Below are 26,353 nucleotides of genomic sequence, written 5' to 3'. Positions count from 1 at the left end.
CTTGAGATATTGATTTTGCTCATTACCCCAAGATTATAATAATTAGACCCAAAGCTGGATCTTGATATTTAACATGCTAATAAAGAAGCACATTGTATTACTGCATCACAGATATTTAGATAACCTTATTTCAAGATGATTGATTTCCACTGTAATTCTATGTATTTTATTTCGTGCATTTAAAAATATTATTCTGAGAAAAAGTTCATGAGCTTTACCAGATACCAAAGAGGTCCATGGCCCAAAAAAGGCCAAGGAAGCTGGGGTCTGACCCAGAGTTGGTTTGCTGCCAACATGAGGTCCTGGAGGTATTCAAATACAAAGAAATGTGTTTCTATAATTTTCCATGAGGTGTTCTCTCTCCACCTTCGTTTTAGGTGGGGCACTTTTATGAGCAGAACTTGGCCATTTGCATAAGAAGACAAAGGCTTTGTGTACTGGAAGGGGGAGCCCAGGATGGCTGCAGGACAGATGTGAAGATTCCAAGGTCAGGCAAATAAAGGAGAGTCTATTTTTATACTCAGAGGAAATGGGGGTGAGGAGGGGTTGAAGCCAGGTTTGCAGGCGTCAAGAGAGCTCTGTGAAAGATTGGGGATGGGTTTTCTCTGACAGCGCTCCACATCCCACTGTTCAGTTCATCACCTGTGCTCACCTACTAAGGGCTGGGTCCTGGGACAGAGAGAGGACCCTGGAGCAGCCCCTCCCTCCTTCTCCAACCCTGGGTGCCCAGAGGTGTCCAGAGAGGAACTAAGAGGCTCTGCAGTCAGACTAAGCGACTTAAGAATCCTGGTTCCCCCTTTGCCGGCTTTGTGAGTTTGGAGGAGGTACTTCACTTTGCTATGTCTCAGTTTCTCATCTGTAAAAATGAAAGGGAGAAAAAGTATGCACCTGGTAGGGTTTGGGGATCCAGTGAGCTGATCCGATGCAAGGGAGTGGTGGGGAGGCATGGTGCACATGCAATAAGCATCAGCCCCAGCTCCAAGTCATCCCCCTGCTGGGAAGTCCCCAGAATTCTAAGTCTCTGTCTGTCTCATCGAAACTTCCTTGTCCTAGGTTCTCCATCAAGGTCATGCTTCTCCTGTAGGACCAATAGATGGTAATGGATTATCCATTAAATTACTCTCTCCCGAGGATGCTCAGTCTGGCATGCCTTCTCAGGAGGAAAGCGCTCAGATTTCTCCAGAAAGATGCTCAGGGTCAGTGTCTTTCCAGCTGTTTTGATGAAAGCCCACTGAGTATGGCCAGAACCCCAGCACTAACGCTGCCACTCCTTCTTTCTTGAGCCTGTGCAGTGGGAACATAGTACATGGCCAAGTGCTGCTGGCAGCCAGCCTCCTGGGTAGAATGCCAAAGTGGGCTTTTCAGTAAATTCTAGTCATATGTTCATTTTAGTTTATGAACACTGCATTTTCGTGCCCCTTAGTTAGTTATTCCATTAGAATTTGTTCCACAATAGTAGTGAGTGGAGAATGAATGATCCTATTTCTTTTTTCTCAGATTCTCTGCCTTATTCTCCACTGTATTCTGTGCCTAGAATAGTGCTTGGCACTGTTAGATGCTCAATAGGTATATTTTATTTTATTTTATTTTTTTGATGTGGACCATTTTTTGTTAGTCTTTATTGAATTTGTTACAATATTGCTTCTGTTTTATGTTTTGGTTTTTTGGTCGTGAGGCACGTGGGATCTCAGCTCCCCGACCAGGGATCGAACCGGTACCCCCTGCACTGAAAGGTGAAGTCCTAACCACTGGACCACCAGGGAAGTCCTGGTATATTTTAAATAATCATCCAAATTCGTGATACAGCCACACGGTTTTTAAAAATAAAAAGTGTAAAAAAGGTATCAGTAAAAATGTTCTCCTTCTAGGCATTAACCCCCATCTACCCAGTTCCATCTCATTCCCACAAGGAACCACTGTTATTCATTTCTTGAATGTTCTTCCTGGGTTTCTTTATGCTTATTCAAGTAAATATGTATATTCTGATTTTCCTCCCTTTGTTATATAAGGGGAGAATCCTATGCAGTGTTCTGCACCTTGCTTTGTAAAACTATTTAGTAATATATCTTAGAGTTCCTTTCATAAGAGTACATAGAGGGATGTCATTCTTTTTGTTGCAGCTGCGTGGCTGCACCATCATTTTTGTCACCGATCCCCTACTAACGATCATTTGGGTTGTTTCCAGTGTTTTTATATTTCCAACAATGCAGCAGTGGATGACCTTATACAGATTTGATTAAACATAAGAGTGAGTACATCCATGGAACACATTCCCAGAAGAGAGATTGCTCAGTCAAAAGGGTATTTGCATTTGTCATTTTGATAGATGTTGCCAAATTGCCCTCTTTAGGGGTTGTAGTCATTTATGCTCAGGAAATATTGAATGAACGAATAGACGAATAAATAACATATCCAAGCTCAGACATTTGGGGGCCCCCAGCTTGCAAGAAAAACTGGGAGGGGGCTGATGCTGACTCAGAGAGGTCACCAATTTTACTGTGACTCTTTTGGTACCTTGATGTCACTGAGCAAGCTCATCTTTTCACCTGTAGATCATGGCTGTTGGGGTCAGAGGGCAGTACCCAGAGATGCTCCCTACAGACGTCTTCCCACCAAACAGGAGTCCTGTTTCATTCACAGGACAATGGCCAGGTACTGAGAACTTTACAAGGGCTGATTAAAATGTCTGAGACCTGAAAAACAACAACAACAACAAAACAACTCTACCACTATTGGCTCCAAAATCCAAAAGGAGAAAACTGCAAAATCACAACAAATGCATAATAAATATCTATACAATATATGGTTGCATCAGCTTCATTTAGTATTCATAAAAGTTCCATCATATCTGAAAATGGTTTGGAGGTCAGATTGTCTTACCTCACAAGAATCCCCAAGTGTTCAGGAAAACTGCCAACAGACTGTTACCAATTGTCAATTAAATGAATTCTCAAAGCCAAATCATTCCAAAGGAAAATTATAAAAGTAATCATTTCTAAAAAGTTCAAAGTAAAGAAAAATTATATACAGTATTATACATAAGATATATAGAATATTATGTCATATATAATATACATATGTAATGTTAATACTATAGTTATATATAATATAAAATATTAATTAATATTATATTGTATATAATTTTAAAATTTCAAATGTGGCTGTGTCATTAAATTTATTCATTTATTTATTTGCTACATAGTGAGAGGCAGACTCCAAAAGCAAGAGTGCCTCAGGCCTACCAAGGTGTGAAGAATACTGCCAGCCCCACCTACTCCACAGAGTACCCCTGCTCTGGGACTGTGGGCTCCTGACAACCCCGGAGGAAAGGGAACCCACCCCTCAGATCAGAGGCGCTCCCCCGTCGGGTGTACCTCTCAGTTTTAGCAGCAAGAACAAGACGTAAATTTATTTCTCTATAGATTATCTGGCCTCACCAGTGAGTAGTTCTGAGTCCCACGCAAAAATGAAAATCTACAGAATTGCATGCTGTCTGCTCATGAGAACTAAAGAAGGGACGGGTATGTAGGGATCAGTTTAGGGCCCGTTGGGAAGATCAGGGGCCAAGGACCATATGTTGGAACTCTTGTTCTATAGTTTCTTGGAGGCCAGATGGCCGCCACGGGTCCTGGCACACCTGACAGCTTGGACAGCTGCAGCTGCCCCTCCCTTAGTCCTGTCCCCGTCTCCCCTCCCCTCACTTCACAGCCGGGAAATGGAGGCCCACAGTAGATCTATAACGATGTTGAGCCTCTATCATGTGCTAAACACTTCAAATGCATACATATGATTGCCTTTCCTCTTTATAACAGGTAGACGAGGTAGCATTACTGTCTCCATTTGTCCTCATTGTAAAGATGGGAAACTGAGACTCAGGACTGGAAATGGCCTGCTTGAGACAAAGAGTAAGTCAGTGGCAGGGCTCGGACCAGAACCTGGGTGTCCCAGCCCGGTTCCTAATAAATATGCTGCATCTGCCTTCCATGCCTTTGCTCTTGACATCTCCCCTACCTGGGGCTCCTTTCCTTGCTACTCAAATTCTATAAGTACCTAAAAAACGCCCTGAATCAAAATTAATAAATATTTTGTCAATATATTCAAACTTCAAAATACAAAACAAATCTTAAAACGTTCTCCTCTTCACTCCAAGATCGGCTCTTTCTGGGTCTCCTCACTGCCCATTTTCACATCCTGACTGCCTTCTGGGACCTTCCCTCCAAGGTCTTGTCTCCTTATTGCTTTGCTTGCACAAGCACCTTTTAAACTCCTTTGGAAACCCCTTTACCCAACCAGGATGATGTCTAAACCTCTATCATTAGAACAGCATCTCTTCAAGACTTCAATGAAAATGCCTCCACCTCCCAGGCTGGGCCTCACAGTGGAGGCTGCAGTCCTAGCGCTTGTGTGAGCAGGGAGGAAGAATCTGAGCTCAAGTTTGGCTGAGGGAAGGGGATCCTGGGAAGGGGACGGCAAGAGGGCCCCTGGGAAAGGTGAGTGGGGAAGGCAGAAGGGCTTACAGTATCCTGGGCACAGTGCCAGGCCCAGAAACAGGACAGTGACCTGAAAGGACAGGGCCTCTGCAGCTACAGCCCCATTGCCTCCCCTGGGGTCCAGTTCTCACCTGCTCCCTGGGCAATGTGGCTTTCCCTAACTCCTATGCGGGCCTCTCACGCAGCCCCTGCAAGCCTTCCACCCCCCATCAGCTCCCAGGGGCACCCAAGCCTCTACCTATCTGAGCCCTGGCTACCTGGTCCTCGGGGCTGGGAGCTTGCCGAGCACCCCAGATGGCTTCCCTCCAGGAAAGAGAACCACAGGTGTGTAGATTTACCTGCCAATTTGGTAGGGAAATGAGGCATCCTGGAAGCTGGAGACGGCAAATCTAGGCCGAGAGGGTCCCATTTGGGAGCTCCCCTGTCTGAAGCTCCCCCACCTGCCTAGACCAAGAGCTTCCTGCAGCAGGGGCCAGGCCCACTCCTTTTCGGAGTTTCAGCATCACTCAACACCAGGCGGAGGCAAAGAGCAGGGGCTGGCGATGTTTACTGAATGAATCAGCTACCATTCTGAGGCCTTAACACCCATCAGGGGCTGTGTCAAATGCTTTGCATTTGTTATCTCGTTTAAGTCTCACAACAGCTCTAGAAGGTAAATGCTATTATTATGCCCCATTCTATAGATGAGGAAACTGAGGCAACGGGAGGCTGGGTGATCCACCTAATGTCACACAGCCCCTCCTTTATTTGGGAAACCGTCCCCCCCAACTGCCAGAGGGCAGGCAGCGTGGTGCAGGGCTGTGTGGAAGCACGTGGACAGCCCTCTCCCTGGTGGTGGTGGGGTCTCCCTGTGGGAGCTGTTCACCCTGGTCAGTGCTGCCTCTGCTCTGAAGACGGTCTGGCTCTCCCTGTTCCCTCTGCCACCCTCCAGTGCTCCGCCCATTCACAGCTACGGTACACCAGCCTTGCCCCATGAACTCTAGTCCCCTCCCCATCCAGGCCAACTTCCTCCAGATGTGCTCTGGGTTGAGCAAGGCCCCACCAAGGTTGCACTGTGTCCCGCCGCCCCCCCCGCCCCCCCCCCCCCACCGAAAACAGAGCCAGCTCTGCCAGTACTCTCTGCGTCAGGCACAGAAGGCCTCCATTGGTGCCATCTGTGTGTGGCAGGGTGGTTAGGGCAGCTTCTCCAGCAGGGCCGGGGAAGATGCAAAGTGGTTATGCTTGCACTGACCAGAGTGGGCTGCCAGGCCTGCAGGATGAGATAGCACCCTGAAGGGAAGGGTTAGGTCGGTTGTAATGGCTGGAAGGATCAAGAGACCTTTGAGCATGGAGGCTCAAAAAAACAGAGCCTCTGCTGGCCTGGGGAGCTATAGGGAGAATGACCACAGGCCCTCACAGCTGTGCCTCATGCCACTGACACATTTCAGAGCAGGTGGGGCAGGGCTCTTGGAGATCACCTTGCCATCCATTCCCTCGTGGAATAGGTGGGAAACTGCAGCCCAGAGAGGGCACAGACACACCGAAGGACACACAGCATATCAGGTGGTAAGGTCTACATTCCTCTCTGGGCTCCCCACGGGATTGTGGGCTCCTCCTGTGGCAGGTGGGTGTCTTAGTCAGCTCTGTCCCCTGGGGTCTGAGAGATGCAAAGGCAATGTGGCTGGGTGCTTCCTCAGAGGCCTCTCACCCTGTCCTTCTCTGGGGAAACTGGACTAGGATGAGTCACTGGCTCTGTGTTCCCCGGGGTTCGCCCAGAGGCTGGCCATGTGGGACCAAGTTCACTGCTCAAATTTCCTCTTTTTAGTAAACAGCAGCCACTTCCTCCTGGGTTGGCCATTTCCTCCTGGTCGCTGGTTCCTGAGAGGCTCGAGGGGGCAGGGGCTCACATGGGCAGGCAGGGCAGACCCTCTGGCACCAAACTCACCCGTACCGGACATGGGGGAAGCATGCAGGCTGTGTAAAGCTGGCGTCTGACCACAGGACATTGACCTTTAATCTAAGAGACTTTGGAAACTGCAAAATGTCAATAAGCCATCAAAGAAGGGTGCCAAGGAATTAGGAACCACCAGGGGCAGGTCCAGAAGGTCCATGTGGGAGGGCCTGGAGGGGGGGATCTGGTTAGAAAAGGGTGGAAACTGAAGCTGCATTTGTTTAGCATTTTACACAAAATATAAAAATTTGTCCAAAATAAAGTTGGAGAGAGGTGTTAAGACAGACGAGATGAAGGTTCACTGTCCAGCCCCCTTCAGCTTGTAGCTTTAGGAATGGGGGGTGAGACAATGCAGGATTTGCTCACGAAATAACCAGCATCCCAGGGTGGCCCGGAGAGAACTGGCAGGGCAGGGGGGCCTGGGAGAAGTCTGGAGGATCCAGAGGGTGTTGGGGTCTGTCCTGGAGCCTTGGGCCTCTTCTGCTTGCCTCTGCAGAGACGTGGGGCCCTCCAGAGGCCTCTGCTGAGATGTTGCCACTGGCTTTGAGGCCTCCACACTTTGCCTTTCTCATTGGGGTCTCTGGGCTTGTGGTTGAGCAGCCTCCTCAGAGGGCCACATTCTGGGCCTGGCCAGGGCCTGGCAAAGGGCCAGGAGAGTTTAGATATAGTCTTTATCAATAGATAGTGTAGGTGCAGCACCTGGGTCTGCCAGCTTTCAAGGGGCCTAGGAAATGTTTGTAGCCTAAGAAAAAGATAATGGCTGCAAAACCCAAGAAAAAGGGGAAAATCAAAATTAATAAATATTTCATTAAATGTCTGCAAAGTGTAACATTATGTCAACTTCATAGTTATCATAAAAATGTCACTCCCTTTGAAAACAATTTATAGGTTGGGTTTTTTCTCACTCAGCCAGGATTCCCAATAGACATGATGACTGCCAAGATATGGTAGCCAAACGTAAATTAAAATGAATTCCTCATAGTCAGATACTATCCAGAGCATAATTCTAGAAATTCCTTCAAACATTTTTAGAGCAAAAATTATGTTTATTATGGGATGTGGAGCATTTTAATATGTTTGATATGATATGGGGTGTGGCCTCCATAAGGAAGAGGGGAGGGCCTGCGAGCATGTTAAAATGACAGGGAGAGAGTGGAAGTTCAAGTGCAGGAGGGTCAGGCTTGAGGCCAGCTTGCCCACTGAGAAGCACAGACACCAGCTCTGGGAGGGACGGCAAAGGTCTCTTGTCTAGTACCATTTGCCCAGCCCCGGCCAGCCAGGCCAAACTCTTGCCCAGGGTGGGGGGCTCACTCCTGCCACCCGTGAAGGATGCCTTCCTCCTGCCTAGCAGGTATCTGCCTCCACCAGATACCCAACAGGGCTTAGTTCTATCCTCTCAGTTGACAGCCTCCGGTCACCCCTGCTTTTGCACAACTCACTGACAGAGCTGAGGGTGGAGGTGGGCTGTACCCCACTCCCACCCTGCAGCCTCCCGTATACCTCCTGTGTGTAGCTGTGTACTGCAGTCTCAGTTCTCCCAGATCTTCCCCTTTCCATAGCATTTCCCGGTCACATCCCACCCTGGCTGCCTTCCCCACAAGCCAGTTAATCACAGCCCCTCTTGCCCATGGCAAGGCCCAAATTAAACATGGTTCCCTCACTCCTGAGGGTGGCCCATCCCATCCCGGCAGTGCATTCTCTAGCCTCCCATGTGTTGGGGCTGCTAGAGCCCCCTCTCTGAACCTGTTGATTTCAAAGGACATCAATGCTAACTGTATAATAATAATAATTAATAATAATAATAATAATAATAATAATAATAATAATAATAATTGATATACTGAGTGCTTACTATGTAAGCACTTTTACATGATCTTGTAATCCTTACAAGAACAATGGTATGAAGTAGCTACCTATACTGTCCCCATTTTATAGATGAAGAGACTGAGGCTCAGAGAGGTAAAATAACTGGCCCAAAGTCACACCTCTGATTAGTGGCAGAGCTAGGAGACAAATTCCATCAGTCTGCACTCAAAGAGAACCATAGGGCACTAAGGTAGAGGCGTCCTTGCTGTGGCCAGCCAGCCAGATTCTTGACGGGCCCTGGGGAAAGGGGTGGTCATGTGGCAGCTAACATAGAGCCCGTTGCTGGTTGGCTGGCGGGGTAAGCTCACTCTTGCTACCTGTCTCCAAGTAAGCAGTCTAATTTGGTATCCCTGTCCATTTCAGAAAGCTCGATTTTCCACCTGCGTCTGTTAGTGTGTCTGTGTAAAAACATGCAAAATGAAGATGAGATATTGTTTTGATTTGGCCCTTTCACAAACATAGCTATGACCTTCCTTTTTTCTTCAAGTAAAGTGAAATTTGTATTCGTTTCTCCCCCACATCTTTCCATGGCTCATTCCCTCACATCATCCAGGTCTCTGCTCCATGTCACCTCCTCAGAGGGGTCCCCCTGACCCTCTGGAACGTAGCCTGCCACTCCTGCCCTACATGCCCCCATCCTCTTACTTTGCTTTTTTGTGAAACAATGGCACTTGCCTCTTGAAGTTATTGTGAGAATTCAAATGAGTTAATATATTAAGCACTGGTAAGTAATACATGCTATTTAAGTGGTAGTCCTTTTTAAAATTTCATCACAGCGTGTATACAACACAGTATATATTTATCTGTCTTCTTTATGTAGTTTGTATTATCTCTCTCCCTTACTAGACTATTATCTCCATGAGGGCAGGTAAATGATTGGCTTGTTCACTGCTGTGTCCTCCAGTGTCTGGAACTGTACCTGGCACATAGAAGGAGTTCAGTAAATATTTGTTGAAATCGGTGAACGAACTGAGGTCTGGAGAGGTGGGAAGTGCTTTGGCTTTCATTCACGCATTCTATAAACATTTACTGAGCACCCACTCAGCGCCAAGCAATAGGCTCTCTCATTTTTGTAATACTAGCCTGTGAATCTGGCAGGGCAAAGATTTAAAAATAAAGTTTTGTACTGAGGTATAATTTACATAGAGTGAAATGTACAGTTTTAAGGGGACCCCTGATGAATTTTGAGAAATGCGTGTTCCAAGTAACCCACACTCCCGTAAAGAAATAGAACAATGTTTCAGCCCGGCAGCGCGAGGTTTTGAGCCCCAGGTTACACAAAGGAACAGAGGGCAGGGGCGACTCTTCCGGACCAGGTTCTGGGGCGCTCGCGGGGCCGCTCCGGGTGCGGGCGGGCGCTCCCGGGGGCGGGCGGGGGCGGGACTACAAGTCCCAGGCTGCTTTGCGCGCCCGCCAGCCGTGCGGAGCGGCGGGGTTGAAGGGAGGGGGCTCAGCGGCGGCGCCGAGGCGCTGGGGGCTGCGGCGCTGGCGGTTGGAGCGCGGGCTGGCGATGCTGGGGCCCGGGGCCCGGGCGGAGGAGGGTAGCATTGGCGAGGGCGCGGCCCCGGGGGCCGCGGCGGAGCCTGGGGCAGGGCCGGGGCGGGAGCCAGCGCGGCTGTGCGGCTACCTGCAGAAGCTGTCGGGCAAGGGCCCGCTGCGCGGCTACCGCAGCCGCTGGTTCGTGTTCGACGCGCGCCGTTGCTACCTCTACTATTTCAAGAACCCGCAGGACGCGCTGCCCCTCGGCCACCTGGACATCGCGGACGCCTGCTTCAGCTACACGGGCCCCGACGAGGCGGCCGAGCCCGGCGCGGAGCCGCCCGCTCACTTCCAGGTGCACAGCGCGGGAGCCGTCACGGTGCTCAAGGTGGGACAGCGCGCCCCGCAGCCCCGCACCTGCCTCCCGGGAACCCGCCCACACTCCCTTACCCTGCTCCCCCAGCCTAGCCCAATGCCCAGCTCAGCCTGGCTCCTCTGACCATCGAACTTTTTGCATACCCTCCTTTCTCTAAAGCCCTTCTGCCTTTCTTTCCCTACTTCTTTCTCAGACTCTGTCCCCGTCCCCATCTCAAGCCCTTTACCTGGGTTTAGGCCAGAGTGGCTGGGGGCTACTCAGTCCCTTGACCCGTTATCTCCCTCTGTGCCTTGCCTCGGGCCCTTCTCTGTCCACCTCCCTTCCCCTCCCCACCCCTCTCCTGTGGATGTTCTGTGTAACCCTCCCAGGCATTCATTACTGTAGGCTTCCTGCCCTTGGGTAAGTTATTACCCTCTTCAGCTGCCTCTTCTGTAAAATGGGGATAGCAGTAGTATCTACTTCGTGGGGGTGTTGGAATTACATGAAATATACGCTAACCTCTCCTAAGTGTTACTGCATTCACGGCTATAGACCGAGAGAGTCAGAGTTGGCAGGGCCCTTAAAGATAATCCACTGCAGTCTCCTCCAGAGTGGGCAGAGACACTCCAGCTAAGGTCACACAGACAGTAAGTAGCAGAGCCTGTTTGCTTGCTCTGTATTTTGGATGGGAGAGGAGGGAAAGGTTTGCTTCAACCAGTTCTGCCTTGCCCATTTGAGGCTTCCTTAATCTTTTTTCTACACAGTGTTTAGAAGCATGGGACTAGAGTCAGAAGTCCTGATCCTGGTGCTGAGAAGCCTTCCCTGCCCCTGGGGGGTCCCATCATCTCCTAGGGGCCCTCCTGCTTCCGGCACCTGGCCGTCTGGGCCCTGGCCTGGAGTCGGGTCTCTCTCCCAGCCTCCTTCCCTGCCTGGTTCCTGTGAGCCTCCACCCTCACTCCGCTCTCTCGCTTCTCTTCCGTATTACAAGCTGGGCTTTCTCCAGAGCAGCAGGGCTGGGCTGGGATGTATGAAAACTCTGCAAAGCTGGCCAAGTGGAGAGCAGAGTGGGCTGAGCCTGACGCCCTTGGCCTTGTGAGCACAGGGCTGTTCCCAGGATCTCCGAAGCCAGCAACAGTTGGAGTTGCTCCCCAGGTCGTTTTTAGAGCTTTGTCAGCTCAGTTCTTGCTGTTTCAGGCAGAGTCTGATTACTGTGTTCTTTTAGGCTCTTCCATCCCTTCTTTAAGTGGGTGCAGACAACCTTTTTCTCCAAAGGAAGCCAAGCAGAGTTGCAGTTCAACTCGGGCTTACTTAGAAAGCATTTGTATAAACTTGGGCCTGATCTGAGCGAGTACACAGGGACTTTTGCCAAAGAAAGGCTTGTCCTCACTGTATATATGGACTGTCCTTGTGTACAGCTGAATTTCCTGTGGAATTGTTTGTTAAAACAGAAAATAGAGCATCCTGTTTCAGATTTTCTCAAATGACTTTGGAGCCCTCCATCAGGTTTTTTCATAAAAATTTTTTCAGTGATGGAGGTATCTACATAAGTGGGGCTACAAGATGCAGTGTCAGGAGTGTGGCTTTAGAGTTGAATTGACTTGAACTTGTGACCTGAATCTGCCACTCACATGTGTTGAGCAAATTATACCACCTCTCTGTCCCAGTTTCCTCTTCAGTCTAATGGGAATCTTACCTTCCTCATTGGTTAGTTTTGAGAATTCTGGAAAATAGCTGGCACAGAGTAGGCACTACATGGCAGCCATATGAAACAGCAAGTAGTGTCTTTGGCCAATTATGTAGTACATTCATATAATGGAATATTATGCAGCAGTGAACATAAAGGAATGAGAGCTATAGGTGTCAACATGGATGACTCTCATAAACATAAAATTGAGAAAGAAAAACAAAGTTACACGTTGATTGCATACAGAGGTACCATTTATGTAAAGACTAAGAAGATCATGCAAACGCATATGCTGCATGGGGAGTGGGAGAGCTGTGTGGGCGTGATGAGCCCTGGATTCAGGATGGTGGTTCCCACTTGGGGAGAGAGGGGAGCGTGAGTGGGAATGGGTGCCCAGGGGGGTTCTAGTGTCTTTGCAGTGTTTTATTTCTAGCACTGGGTGGTGTTTGTTATATTATTCTATCTTTTTGTATGTTCAGAGTATTTCTTTAAAAAAAAAAGGAAATTGATTTTCATGTAGGTTACTGACTATGGAATATTTTGGTATGTAAAGTTGAATTAGTCACAGAATAAGACAGCATGCCCGAGACAAAGGGTTTGCTTTATAAAAACAATGGAAATGGAAACACAGGCAAGGCTTTTCAAAGGAAGGGAGCAGTCAAAATGTAAGGTTTCAGAGTAGGGGTGTGTTTTAGGAAGGATTTTTAAAATTTTAATTTAAATTTAAATTTTTTAATTTCTAAAAAATTTATTTTATTTATTTTATTTTTGGCTGCGTTGTGTCTTCGTTGTTGCGTGGGGGCTTTCTCTAGTTGCGGCGAGTGGGGGATACTCTTCGTTGCGGTGCGCGGGCTTCTCATTGTGGTGGCTTCTCTTGTCGCGGAGTACGGGCTCTAGGTGCACGGGCTTCAGTAGTTGTGGTGTGTGGGCTCAGTAGTCGTGACTTGCGGGCTCTAGAGCGCAGGCTCAGTAGTTGTGGCGCACAGGCTTAGTTGCTCTGAGGCATGTGGGATCTTCCTGGACCAGGGCTCGAACCGTGTCCCCTGCATTGGCAGGCGGATTCTTAACCACTGCGCCACCAGGGAAGCCCCAAGAAGGATGAATTTTATTGTACAGTAATTCCTTCTGAATTGTGGGAGTAAAAATTTTATGGTGGTAAAAGTGGAAATTAGCAATTTATCTTCCTTTTCACCTTTCAGATCTAAGAACTGACTCCCATAAGCTTGAATGCTTCCCTTTAGGGCTGCTTAGCGGTAGGGCAGACCCTGATTTCTAAGGGGGATTGTAGGTTAGTGAGGATTAAACCCTGCTCAAGCTTCAGCTAGTTGTATATAATTTTATAGATACCATTTCTTTTGACGGGTTAAAAAGAAAAAAAAAATCAGCAATTTGCTTATTGTGTTATCATATGGTTCTTATTTTAAAGTGACTTTCTGCCTTCTCTGGAGGAGCTGTGGTTTTGTTGAAGTTTTCCAAAATGTTTTACTGCTTGAATCTTAATGAAAGCTGATATTGGAATTTCTTGGTAAAATTTTCTATTCATAAACTCAGGGATGTGGGCCTTATTTTACAGATGAGGGAATGGAGGCCGGAGAGGGGATGTGATTTGTCTGAGATCTTGAAGATAGACTCAGATGCTCTTGGCTAGTAGAGACTCTGGGAACAGTGAGTGTCCAAAATGCCAAGTGTCTAATTCTATTATTAGTTTTGACAAGTCTCCATTTTTTTTTATTTTTTCACTTTGGATTTCAGTGGTTTGGGATTAGATAAGATGTAGTGGTTTTTCCCTTACTGCATTTGATTTCTGTCCTTTTCATGCAGAATGAAAGCACCAGGAACATTTTACCTACCGATTCTTTACCAGGATGTATGGTAACTGTTACTAGACATTTGGAAACTGCTACAACAGACAGAAACTGATGCTTCCTGTGTGTGTGTGTGTGTGTGTGTGTGTGTGTGTGTGTGTAGAGGTGCTGGAGGCTTCTCACTGAGCTTTCCTGGGATCTGAGGCACAGGAGACCGTTCTGGAGTGAGCTGGCACTTAGGGAAGAGAGAGCATGTGACTGACTGGGGGTAAAGCTTGAATGACCCTGCTCTGCCAGATCTCCACAGTCCCCGGAGCAAGGAGCGTCATCAGACTGTCAGCAGATGCACTCCACTCCCTCTCCTCCCTTTCTTGAAGGCATATGGTGCACAAATGGACATGTGTGTTGGTTTCTGAGTCGCACGTCACGGAACAATCATGCATCCCTATTCTTAACCCACTTTTGTGGGAAGGATGCACATTCTCTGGTGTTGAAACTGCTCTCAGCTTAATGACAAACATTTGCTAGCTTGGGTAATCATAGTTTGTGCAGTACAAAATAGATGTGGTGAACCAGCCTTCTTGGCTAAATGGTTCTGCTAAGCTGTTCTTCCCTGGGGCGTCCGCTCAGGGGTCTTGAAATGTTATTTAAATCTTTTATCGAGACATGACTTTCCATGGATTTTTCATGGTTTCCCAATGAGTAAGTTCCTTAAAGGCAGGTATAGTCTCACAGGTGTGATGTCGCAGTGGCTTTCTGTCTCCCACTGTCTGTCACACAGGCCTCATGGTAGTGTGGCCTCCACACTGTTTCCTGCTCAGGAGGCCCCAAGCACTGCTGTTTGCATCCTTGCCCTCCCAGAACAGCACCTGCACAAAGTAGGTGCCCAGGCAGACGTTTGTTGAACGAATGAGTAGAAGGTCGTTACCCAGTAGGCACTGGTTTTGGTGTGAGCTCCAACCCTTTAGAAGTGATCAGCCAGAATTCTCAAATGTATTAAATGACCTTCTCACCACATGTCATGGAGGCGCCTGCCATTCAAGGAATGCCCGGTAAATATGACAGGCATCAGGGGTTCAAAAGAGGGATTACCGTCGGTCCTTAATTTTCAGGTCTCTTGTATTTCATGCCCACAGTCTTGACTCTGAGGACACTGTTGTAGCAGTGGGTGAATGTTTCATGTAAAAGACCATGTAGTAAATATCTTAGGTCTTGCACCAATGCCATCTCTGTGACTGCTCTGCTCTGCTGTTATAGTACAGAAACAACTGTAGACTGAGTGTAGCTGTGTTCCCATAATTTTTTGTTTATGGTTCTGGAATTTGAATTTCATGTAAGTTTCACACGTCACAAAATACTGTTCTTTTGGGTTTTTTTTTTCAGCCATCTGAAAACATAGAGACCATTCTTGGCTTGTAGCTGTGTAAAAATAGGCAGTAGGCTGGATATGGCCCTCAGGCTGTAGTTCCCTGGCTCTGGTGTTTTAGGAAGGCCTGGACACTTCTCATTCATTCTGTCACTTACCCATTCTGTGTGCTTAGGCACTGGGGGTATAGACTGAACAAGGTGTACACAGTGCCTGTCCTTGGGGAGCTTTCTGTGTAGCCCAGAGACAGACGTTAATAAAAACAAACCAACACCAACCAGTGCTGGGAAGTTTAAAAGGAAAGAGATGGGATGCATGTATAATAGGGGGTCCTAATTTAGTTTGGAAGGAGGAGGGCTAGGGAAGACTTCCTGAGGAAGTGACATTTGAGCTGAGGCATAAAGGGCACATTGGTGTTGACTGGAGAAATGGAGAGGGGAATAGAGTGTTCTAGGGAGAGGAAATGGCAGGCGCAGAGCCCCTTAGGTGTGTAGGGGACTCAAGGAACGCCCGATGGCAGCTGGGGTGGAGGGGAGGGCCTTGGGGCCCGAGGTGTAGGAATCAGCAAAGAATTCTCAGCAGGGCTTAACAAATAGTTGGGTTTTTTTTTTCCTCCCAAACTGATGGTTGGGTTATATCCAGTATTTTCATCTAATTATGTTGGAGGATTGTCTTGTCTTGTGTTTTAAGAGTTGAAATATTAATATGTTACCCACTGGAAAACAGGTTTTAAAGTTGATAAATGCAGAGTTGAAGATCTTGTGGTCCATTGCCTCTTAAGCACCATTGTTTCTGAGCAGGGGTTGCTGGCTCGGGGGCTGTGTGGCTACAGCCTGCCCCACCCCTCTCGGTGGACTGCCTTTCCCAAAGCATTCCTCATGGCCACCTTCCCTGACTTCGCTCATGTCCCACTTGCTTTGCTCATATGCGTGTTACCAGTTTTCTTCCCCTTTGGAGGAAACCGTTGCTTGAGAAATGGAGGGAGGGGTCTCATGCATTCAGGGTTGAGACGTGAACACCAGCTCTCCCATCTCACTGAGGCTTCTGAGGGGTGGACGGCTCTCCTTGTTCAGGTGCCTGCATCCATCATCAGCCTTCCCATCTCTGGGCAGAACAAAATATAGATAATAACCCTCTTTCCAAAGAAAGAAAAGAACCCCATTGTTGTAGAAATGACTCTCCGGTTGGTGGAGTGGAAGGGGTTTTGATTAGGAATTTTCAGTTCTTTTAGAGATTTATGTAGTAGGGTCTTAATGACATTTGAGTGGGTGTTTAGCTACATCCCGGCAGGCCCAGTCCTCAGTGGATTTTGTTCACTTTCACAGAGTGAATGCAATATGGAATGGTGAATTAGGAAGTAGTGATGCTTCTAACTAGTGTTCTGCTAACTACTCTTCTTGGGAACTCGGTGAAGTGAACGTGCCGGGCACGTGTATGTGCGAGGCCTTCAGGGGCAGGAGGCTGAGGTGGTCCCTGGAGAGGCTGCAGGTTTCGTGATCACCCAATAAACAGTAGCTCACCAAGCTGCACAGGAAACCCCGAATGGACGGATTCAGGGTGGTGTTGCTCCCTAAAATGGGTCTAGTCCTGTTCCGGTTTTTGAGCATCTGGTGCCGTGTCCTACTAGAGCCCAACTCCCTGCGGGCAGAGTTTTGTCCCTGGTTCACCGCTTCAGCCTTAATGCTTAGCAGAGTGTCAGGCACGGATTATATGCTCTGTATATACTGGGTAGCCGAATGAATACTTCATACCCTCATGTCCTCTTGGGGTGGGTGTGTGGTATGCTCTTCTTGCACGGTCAGAAGGAGATTTGCAGTGTCCATTTCTTTCTTTAGCAAATATATTTGAGCACCCACCATGTTGTAAGCATTATGCGTTTTCTGTATATACAGCAGTGAAAATTTTCCATTCATTTCAGAAACTACAGTGTTAAGACTTGAAAAATAGATTAGCACCTGATAGCTTTGAAAAAAACTTTGGAGAGAAACCACTTTTGTCTGCAGTATTCAGAGTTGGGAGTAAATATCAAATGTCTGCAAGTTTTTTGATCCTGAGGGAGGTCTGGCATCTTTCCATAGTAAATAAAGAGGGGGGCAGGGAATCCTGAATGTAAAGTACTGATTTGGATATCACCCAGAGCCAGAAATCTGTGGTTTGTACAATAATTTCTGTGGGCATTGTGGAATTGGGAAGATCTGTATGACTGATCACCAAGAAGAGCTCCCTGGAGAAATGGGCTGGGGAGTTGGTTAGGTTTTGGTATAATTGTATAGCTGTTCAAAGGTTTAGTTCCTTTAGGATCAACAAGAAGTGTTCCCAGTCTGATGGGAATCAGCATCTTTTTCATGAGTTTGCATGCTTGGCCATTGCTTAACTTCTTCTGACTGATTGTGTGGGAAAACTGGAATCTGGGGGAGAAGGGGACATTCAGGATCTGAGATCCTTTGGCCTCCTCTCTGGCCCTTTCCAGGGCCAGCCGTCCTGGAAAGAGCAGACTTCCTTTGAGCAGTCTGCCCTCAGGCGAGAACTTGTCTGGGCGTCGGATGGCAGGCCTGGCGGTGGACTGGAGGCGGACAGGCCAGTGTTATCAGAGATGTTGATCTTGGATTACAGGAATTATTTCTAGGCAGAGAGCCCAGTTTTCATTTCCCTTTCCAGCTCTGTGATGTCCAGGGGAGACTGTGCTTGCAGAGAAGGAGCCTGTGTTTGGAAATCTGATGCAGCCAGCCAGCCATTCACCTAACAGTCTTGGTTGGGCAAGGCCGTGATGGACATCTAGCGGGAGTCAGGTGTTGCCTCTGGCCTCTCAGAGCTGTCCTGTTCTGGGGTGTCATTAGGGCATTGTCATCAAGTGGCTCTGTGAGGTGGAGGAAGTCATTTGGTGTTTTTGTTCCAAGGGTCATTGTCCCTGAGTCAGAACTTATGAGACCCTCAGATGAGCCCGCCCTGCCCCTTGTGTGACAGAGTGAGAAACAGAGTCCCACAGCTAGTTAGCGGCAGCTCTGGCACTAAAACCTCCCCCAGACACCTGAGTGATATTTAGCCATTTTAAACCTAGCAGTTTGATGCTATTTGCCATCTTACTCCCTTAGTAGGAAATTAGGCTTATTCTTGTTTTTAGTTGTTGTACACAGATTCTGAAATTGTACATTTACCTCTTTGGTGCTGCAGCATAGATGTAAGATGTTCAAGTCACATGAAGATTGGAAATTAACAGTATAGATGATAAACTTCCAGTGGGGGTTGGTTGATTATAGATATTAGTGGTGTTTCCCTGGCAGGACTAGACCTGCACATCCCTGTTCAGGAGCCTTCTCTTTGGAGGTGTGCAGAGGAAAACTGACCCTTGGTGTGATTTCTCTTGCTGCTCTGTAAGCCATGCCCTCTAGCTTCAGAAGTGAACCAGTTTTGGGGCTTCCCAGGTGGCACAGTGGTTAAGAATCCGCCTGCCAATGCAGGGGACACGGGTTCGAGCCCTGGTCCTGGAAGATCCCATGTGCCGCGGAGCAGCTAAGCCCATGCGCCACAACTACTGAGCCTGCGCTCTAGAGCTCGCGAACCACAACTGCTGAAGCCCGCGTGCCTAGAGCCTGTGCTCTGCAACAAGAGAAGCCACCACAATGAGAAGCCCGTGTACCACAACGAAGAGTAGCCCCCGCTCGCCACAACTAGAGAAAAGCCCCCGCACAGCAACGAAGACCCAACGCAGCCAAAAATAAATAAATTAAATAAATAAATTAAAAAAAAAAAAGAAGTGAACCAGTTTTTTAAGCTTCACTGTTTACACAGCTCTCTCACATATACTATCCCAGAGGTAACATGATGATAAGGCTATCTTTCATTTCTGTCCTTTAAAGGGAAGCATCTCCTTGAGAATTGTGGTTCTCAGATTGGTGTGGGGAAGGAGCCTCCTGGGATCCTGTTAACATGCAGGTTGTGGGGTTCCCCCCTAGAGATTCTGGTTCGGTTGGTAGGCCAGAGTGGACCTCAGGAATCTGCATCCTTATCCATTGTGCCGACCCTTCTGCTGCAGACCTTTGTGGTCCTCTCTTTGAGAAACACCACTCTCCACCAGATCATGAATAACTGCTCTCTTTGACTGTGAAGTAAAGACTGGCCCTATTTGAGGATGGTTTTCTAAGCAGACTAGAAATAACTAAACTGCGTGGGTGAAGACCAGTGAAGTGTGAGCCATTTATCCTTAGGTTGACACTCTGTGGTTTGTATCTGCTACCTTCTTTGCATTCTGAGTTTCTGTGCTCCAGAGCAATGGTTTGGGGCCTGTGACTCCCTCCTCGCAATGGCTTGGGGCCTGTGACTCCCTCCTCGCAATGGCCCTGAAGTTTCTGTCTCCCGAGCTGATCACTCAGTCACTGGCACAGCACCACATGCCAGTGTTCCTCCAGGGCCATTCAGAGGGAAGCTCCTGGAGGGCGATAGTGTTCGCTTGCCATCCTTAGGGTGATTTTGGGAGAGTGAGTTTTAATGATTACCACCACCAAACAGCTGATAAGGACTTTTAGAGCCCCCAGCTTTTCACCCAGAGAGGGGTGAATAACCGATTGATATAGGAGAACCATCTGGCACTTTCTGGAGGTACCAGCTCTATCTTAAAAGACTGTTAGAAATCAACATGCTTCCCAAACACTCCTGTAAATTCATTGAAAGGTTAGGCAGATTTCTGGTACCAGGCTCCCATGTTCCTCCTAATCTCTGATTGGCGGTGCCTGGGAATCTGCCCCTCCCAAACCCCAGTTCATAAAACTTCATATTAAGTCAGTCATTCCTGTGTCCTACTTTTAAGTTAAAAACCATCAAGCCAGAACATTGCAGTGTTGCATGGTGTGTGGAAGCCATCGCAGACAGAGGTGGCGTGGGGCTCTCCACCCGTCTGCTGGCTGTTGCTGCAGGAGTTTTTATTTATCCTGAGCTCATAAAACCCTGGCGCTCTCTTTATTGTGCAATGGCAGAGCTGATAGGGAGACATAGGAATGTAGCCCTGTGGTCACTCGGAGGCCGCGTGCTCCCCTTCCCTCTGAAACAGAAAGCGTTTTGACAGGCTTCCACACTTCCTGCAGGGAAGAGCAGGCCCAGAGAGTGGCCTTGGCCTTGCCCTTGCCTTGGTGAGATCTGTCATCTAGGCCAGGCCCCTCACAAGCCCAGTTCTCTTTATTGCCCTCTTTTCTAGAACACGCATTTGCTTGTCTTTGTTCTGTTTGTAGTCTTCTCCTCGTCCCTTGTCCTTAGTTTGTAATCTCCATTAAATTGTTAGAGATGGGTTTAAGGAGTGGCTGATCTCTCAAGGTGTTTGCTTTTTAAAAGAAGATGCTTGAGTATCAGAGATGGCAAAACTCCTCAGACTGCTGCCTTCCAGAATGGGTGAGAAGTGGGGCACCTTTCCGAGGAGAGGCTGCCCCCCACTGCCAACCGTCCAGGGAAAGTGACGGCGGGGGAGGTCTAGGTTCTTGCTCAGCCTTTGAAAAGGATTTAGATGAGAATTCATGTAATTATTTTGCAAAATAAGTTATATGAAAATGCTGACTTCAGGATAGCCATTCAAAAAGACAAATAAGAACGTATCGTGTTCGTTAGAGGAATGGAGGTCTGTACGATTGCACTCCATTTTCCGAGGAGCCAGGAGATCCAGTATTATTTCCCTTCTCGGCATCTGTCACTGGGCTGAAACAGAAGATTTCAAAACTTTCCCAAGGAAAAATTACTTTTTTTTTTTCATTGGTACTGGGCCAGATCCCTTGAGATTGTTTCCAGGCGCATGGTTTTGAAATGTTCAGAAGAATATTTGGAACCTAAAGTTATTTATCAGATATGGGGTTGTAGTCTGTTTTTCATCTGAGTTTTGTTTTGTATTATCAGGCTGTTTACAATGTTCTTGTGCTTTTTATTGCTTATGGAAGAATTACCTTGGAAATCCAGATATCCTTCTTTCTTTCTTTCTTTGGCCACGCCTTGGGGCTTGTGGTGTCTTAGTTCCCTGACCAGGAATTGAACCCAGGCTACAGCAGTGAAAGCACCGAGTCTTAACCACTGAACTGCCAGGGAATCCCCCAGATATCCTTCTTTAGATTTAAGAAACGAAAATTCCTTCATTATGAACAGGCATTGCATCCTTTTAAGATATGACTGACTCAAACTATGCATGCAGTTTAAATTGCTTTCTATGACGTGTGCAAACTTAGCCCATCTGTATTCTCTTCTTGTGGCTCTCTCGTGACCGTTGGTTATTCTGTTCTTCTGGCTTATAAACATGGTAGGCACTGACACTTTGGGGAGGAGCCCAGAGTTCACACCCTAAGTGGGTGACTGAAGTGCTCTGTCATCACCATATAGCATGATTGGTTCTGTAAGGGATGTCGGATGGCCTCATAGATGGGATGTTTGAACTGGGTCTTGAGGGGTGAGTAGGCGTTTGCAAATGGGTTTAATTAGTGCAGTAGGAGGAGGGGTCGTTGAAGCTGAACTGGCTTCTGTGTGCCTGTTGTGTGGGCAAAAGGCTATAGTCCTGTGGAGTGTGGGTGTCAGTGTAGGCCAGGTGACCATGCCAAATTGCCCAGCACTTAGAAGCCACCAGAGAGTTTTAAGCATGGGATAAATGTGACTTAGGTGACTATGTGTAAGAAGGGGGTTTGGGGAGGGGCGACTGAGGACAGCAAGACCAGTTAGGACGCTCTTGCAGAGGCCTGAGGTTGATGAACCAGGACAGTGTCAGGGAGCGGGAATCTGAGAGACTGACAAAGGGATTCTTCGGGCTTGGAGACCTGGCGATCCTATTATGCTGGAGAACGGTTCCTCTCTTCTCTACATTTGTTTATGTGTGGTCTTATTATTGCTCACTGCAGTCTATTTTTAAAGAAATGTCTTTAGAGAAGAATTGTGGCTCAGAGCATCCGGTGGGAGCACCTTATAGCCAATTGATGGTCATACTCTCTCCAACCCAGTGAAGCTGTGCCGAGCCCCCCTTCGATGTCCTGAGGACCTTCTGTACTGTCAAAAAGACCAGCCTCTGATGTGGGAGTTGTCCTTGCCCATGAAGCCAACACACTTTAAGTTGAACTTGGCTGTTGGTTGGGGTCATCAACATTTCAGTATCTGAGAAAGACCATAGAGGAACTTCTGATTCCTGCTGACATGCTGAGAGGATGGATTTTGTCTTGGACGTGCGCTTCTCCGTCTTCCCATTAATAGCAAGGAACACAGACCCAGGTTTGAATTTTGATGTGCCAACTGGCTGTGAGATCTTGGGTGATCATGGTAATATGGATGGTTGACGCCTAATGAGTGTGCCAGGCACTGTTTTGAGCTTAACACGCATTAACTCATTTAATCCTCATAACAACATCACATGAAGTAGGTTCCTGTTATTCACATTTTGCCAATGAGAAGTCCGAGACACATTAAGTAACTTGCCTAATACAGCTAGCAGATGGCAGAGCTGTGACTTGAACTCAGTTAGGCTCCAGAGTCCAAGTAGGTAATACTTTGGGAAAGTAGATGATACTATCTTGTGAAATTGTTATGAGCTTTAAATGGTAGCATGTATAAAGTGTTTAGCACAATGTCTGGCACATAGTAATTGTTTACTTAATGGTATCTAGTATTATTACTAATATGCACGTATACATTATGAAATAGTCTATATAATTTTATTCCATTTTTGTAAAGAAAATTGCTACATGTATTTATGGATAGAAAAGTATCTGAAAGGATGTACTCCAAAGTGCTGATTGAAGTTATTACTGGGGATGTGGTTATGTTCATTTTATTTTCTTTGTTTTTCTGCATTTTTCAGATTTTCCACAGCAAATATGGGTTATTATTATTATTGAAATAAAAGTCTAAAATATGTTGTTGGGTTTTGTTTTTGTTTTTTGTTTGTTTTTTTAAAGCTGAATAGGAGCTCCCAGGCAAACAGGAGCTCCCTAAGTGCTGGCAGAGTGAGGTGCCTCTGCAAAGCTATGGAACTCCACACCATGTTTAGTGACTTAGAATTTGTTTGGTCTTTTTCTCAGTTTGTCTTTTAATTTTGTTTATGGTGGTTTTGGACACACATCCAGATATTTTTCTCTGCTGTCTTTCTTTTTGGGTTGAGACAGGCTTTTACATTCCAAGAGAATAGAAATGTTACAGCAGAGACTTTTTCCCTTTGTGTTGCTGGGGTAAATAATCAACGCAGTGAAAATCAATGCCTCCCTGCCCCTCCTCAGCCTGGAGTCAGCTCCCTAGAGTTGCCCATGCGAGAAGCAGCTCTGTGGCTTACAGTGTGAAGATCTGCCCTTCGAGCCTTCAATTTGGGGCTCAGTCCTGAAAGAGCGTTGGTTTTCCTGTCCACAGCATCGGGACGCACAGGGCATTTGTTGTCACAGGGCATTCGTCGTGGCCTTTGATTGCACTTCAGTGGGAACTGTTCAGGAGATCTCTGCACAGACCTTCCGTGTGAAGTGCTGCTATGCCGATGGTTGGATGTAAAGTCAGATCATCCCTTGTGTACCTTTAAAATTTGGCAGAAATCTATGCAACTGTTGTTACAAGATGCAGAAAGAGACAGAAACTTAATTTTAATTTACATAGGCATCTTCTACTAATTTAAATGGTTTTTATTTTACATTCAAATCTTGAATCAATTTTGAATTTATTTTCTTTTATATTGTGACCTAGGTTTCACAGCTAGGTCGTAATTCATAATACTTTTATTTCTTTCCAAATTTTTAGCCAGTTGTCCTAATGTCATTGTTTAATAATTAATAATTTTCCCACTGATTTGATTTGGAATGCTACATAAGTATTTTATATCTATTTAGCCCTGTATTTTGATCCTCTGGTAGTAGAGTGCTGGTTTAATTATTGTGGCTTTATAATATGCTTACTTATTTGGTAGGGCAAAGCCTCATGCCTCATTTACTTTTTCAGAATTCTCAAAGGTTAAACTTCAGATGAATTTTATAGTTTCTTTCCCATGCTTTGAAGAACTTTTTAGAATTTTGGCTGGATTTTTTTTTAAGTTTCTATAATGCATACAGATTTCTTAAATGTATACCTATGCATTTTGTGTTTTGTTTGTAATTGTGAACATGTTTCTAACTGTCTGTTGCTGGTATGAAGGAAACGTTTGCTCATTGGGAGGGTCTGAGAGCCGAAAATTGACCAGGTCTCACCCAGTTCTGTACCCCTAGTGTTGACTGCTGCATTGGCCTAACTCAGGCTCTTAATAAATATTTGCCAAGTGAATGAACAAACATTTCTGTGTATATGGTGTTCCTCCTTTTTCTTCTTTTGGATCACTTTAGATAGATTCCCAGGAATGGAGTTTTTGGTTAAAGGAAATGAGCATTGTTATAGCTTCTAAAATGTGCTGAGTCTTTTTAGATGGAGATTCTTTACCAAAGGGCTGGAGACCCAGGGGATAATAGTGCTTGGGTCAGTTGGTGGTACAGTGAGAATGTAGTTAGGAGATGAGGCCTGACTCCCTGTGTGTGCTGCAAGATTGTGGCTCTAGCCCCCATCCCCAGTAATGCACTTGCCTGCAAGAGTGGGCCCTTAATAAATGTGTTTTGAGATGAATTAACTTTACTGTGGAACTTTTCTGAGCACCAAGGAAAGAACTGGTGTTGGAGAGAGGGAAGTCCCTGGGGCCCAAGAGAAGGGACAGGTGTCTGGGGCCCACCTCCCCAAGAGTGGACTTGTTTTGGGCTACTAGAGGTCTGGGTGCAAAGGCTTGTGGGAACAGCTGGAGTATCACATGGTTCTTCTCAGCTAGCTTTCAGGGACTGAATTCCACCTCAAGCTGGACGAGGCATGGCCTGGTTTCCATTCTCTGAACTGGCACCTCACGTCATGGTGCCTAAATGCAGCAGATGTCTGTCATATCAGGACTGTGCCCACCCAGTCCTTTTCTGACCCCAGCTCCCCAGGACATTCATGCAGCTGTGTAGGGGACAACCAGAATGGCTTTCCAAGATGTTTGGCATGGTCTCTCATGTTGGGATTTGCTGCCATATTTGAACTATAATTTTAGCAGTTTTGAGGCAGTAGCAGTAGCTGAACATAGGAAAGAATGAGTCAGATATATGAATGCTTAACTGCATTCCAGTCACTTGCTACGCATCTTGGGCCATATTGAGGCCAGCAGGTTTTGCCTTTGTCTTGAAAGAACTTAGACTAGTGAAGAACGCACACTGCCATGGGAAGCTGTGCTGGGCTACATGGTGCTGTGAGTTCCCCATTCCAAGGATGGAAAGAGCACGCAGGTCAGGGAAACCTTATTTGGGTTTTGAAGAATGAGTAGGAGTTGGAGAGAATGGTGTCATGGGAGACTCAGGATATGGTCCCGGTGAGACTTCAGACAGTAGATGCTGACACTGACCTGTTGGATGCCTGCCTGGCATCGGCTCTTACTGTCTGCTGAGCTGTGAAGCTTCGCCTCGTCTCTGCTCCTTCCAGCATGATTGGAATGTCTGTCTGGCTTTCCAGAATGTGGGACTAAATCATTTAAAATGGTGATTTGGGGTAGGGTGGGGCAGATATTGATTCTCTCTGGGTTATGCTGGTGGTGGTGATAAACTTCAGCACTGACTGGCTCATTTGTCACCAGCCGGGCTGCAGCTCAGTGGAGCGAGCCCTGGTGACAGACTCCTTGAGGTGCTGTCTGTGAAGCCAGATCACTCGAGGGTCCTTGCCTTCCTTTGGGAGGGGGCAGTGAAGACACTGAAACTGTGAGCCATCAGCCAGACCAGCCAGGCCCATTCTTCGGGGTCCCCAAATAATGTTGGCATCTCCATGGACATTAACAGAGCATGGGGTGGTTGGAGATACGGAGGTACCTAGTTAAAGAAGAAAGTTATTTGAGTCATAAAGTCCTTTGGGAGGTGAATAATGTTGGCTGCCCCACACTCTCAAGAACCCCATGCCCTTGGTCATCCCCAAGCCCGTTTCCCACCCGCTGGGTTTCCCACCTAGCCAGATCTCCCACCAACCTTGGCTCTCAAAATGGAATTTGTTTGCCATCATGATCTAGACCAGCACTGTTCAATAAAGACAGTGTGAATCAGTTATATACTTTAAAAAAAAATTATTTATTTATTTTTGGCTACGTTGGGTCTTTGTTGCTGCGCACGGACTTTCTCTAGTTGCGGTGAGCGGGGGCTACTCTTCGTTGCGGTGCGCGGGCTTCTCATTGCGGTGGCTTCTTTTGTTGCAGAGCACGGGCTCTAGGGTGCATGGGCTTCAGTAGTTGTGGTACGCAGGCTTAGTAGTTGTGGCACGTGGGCTCAGTAGTTGTGGCTCGCGGGCTTAGTTGCTCCGCGGCATGTGGGATCTTCCCAGACCAGGGCTCAAACCTGTGTCCCCTGCACTGGCAGGCGGAT

General features: G+C 47.1%; 1 protein-coding gene across 5 annotated transcripts in view; it reads left to right on the top strand.

Moving 5' to 3' along the window:
* Positions 1–9,748: 9,748 nt before the first annotated feature.
* Positions 9,749–26,353, top strand: part of TBC1D2B (TBC1 domain family member 2B) — an 87,011-nt gene continuing 70,406 nt past the window's right edge. The window contains exons 1-2 of one of the 5 annotated variants that reach the window (XM_036843573.1): positions 9,749–10,153; positions 13,626–13,676. In XM_036843573.1, coding sequence (XP_036699468.1) covers positions 9,797–10,153; positions 13,626–13,676 — 408 coding nt within the window. In that variant the 5' untranslated portion in view covers positions 9,749–9,796. Of the gene's footprint in view, positions 10,154–13,625; positions 13,677–21,956; positions 22,197–26,353 lie in introns of those variants that run through there. The other 4 variants (XM_036843571.1, XM_036843572.1, XM_036843575.1 and 1 more) reach the window with 4 other exon arrangements.

The sequence above is a fragment of the Balaenoptera musculus genome, chromosome 2, assembly GCF_009873245.2.
Source record: "Balaenoptera musculus isolate JJ_BM4_2016_0621 chromosome 2, mBalMus1.pri.v3, whole genome shotgun sequence".
Lineage (NCBI taxonomy): Eukaryota > Metazoa > Chordata > Mammalia > Artiodactyla > Balaenopteridae > Balaenoptera > Balaenoptera musculus.
The sequence above is the reverse complement of the archived record's forward strand: the minus strand, read 5'-3'. Positions and strand labels throughout refer to the sequence as shown.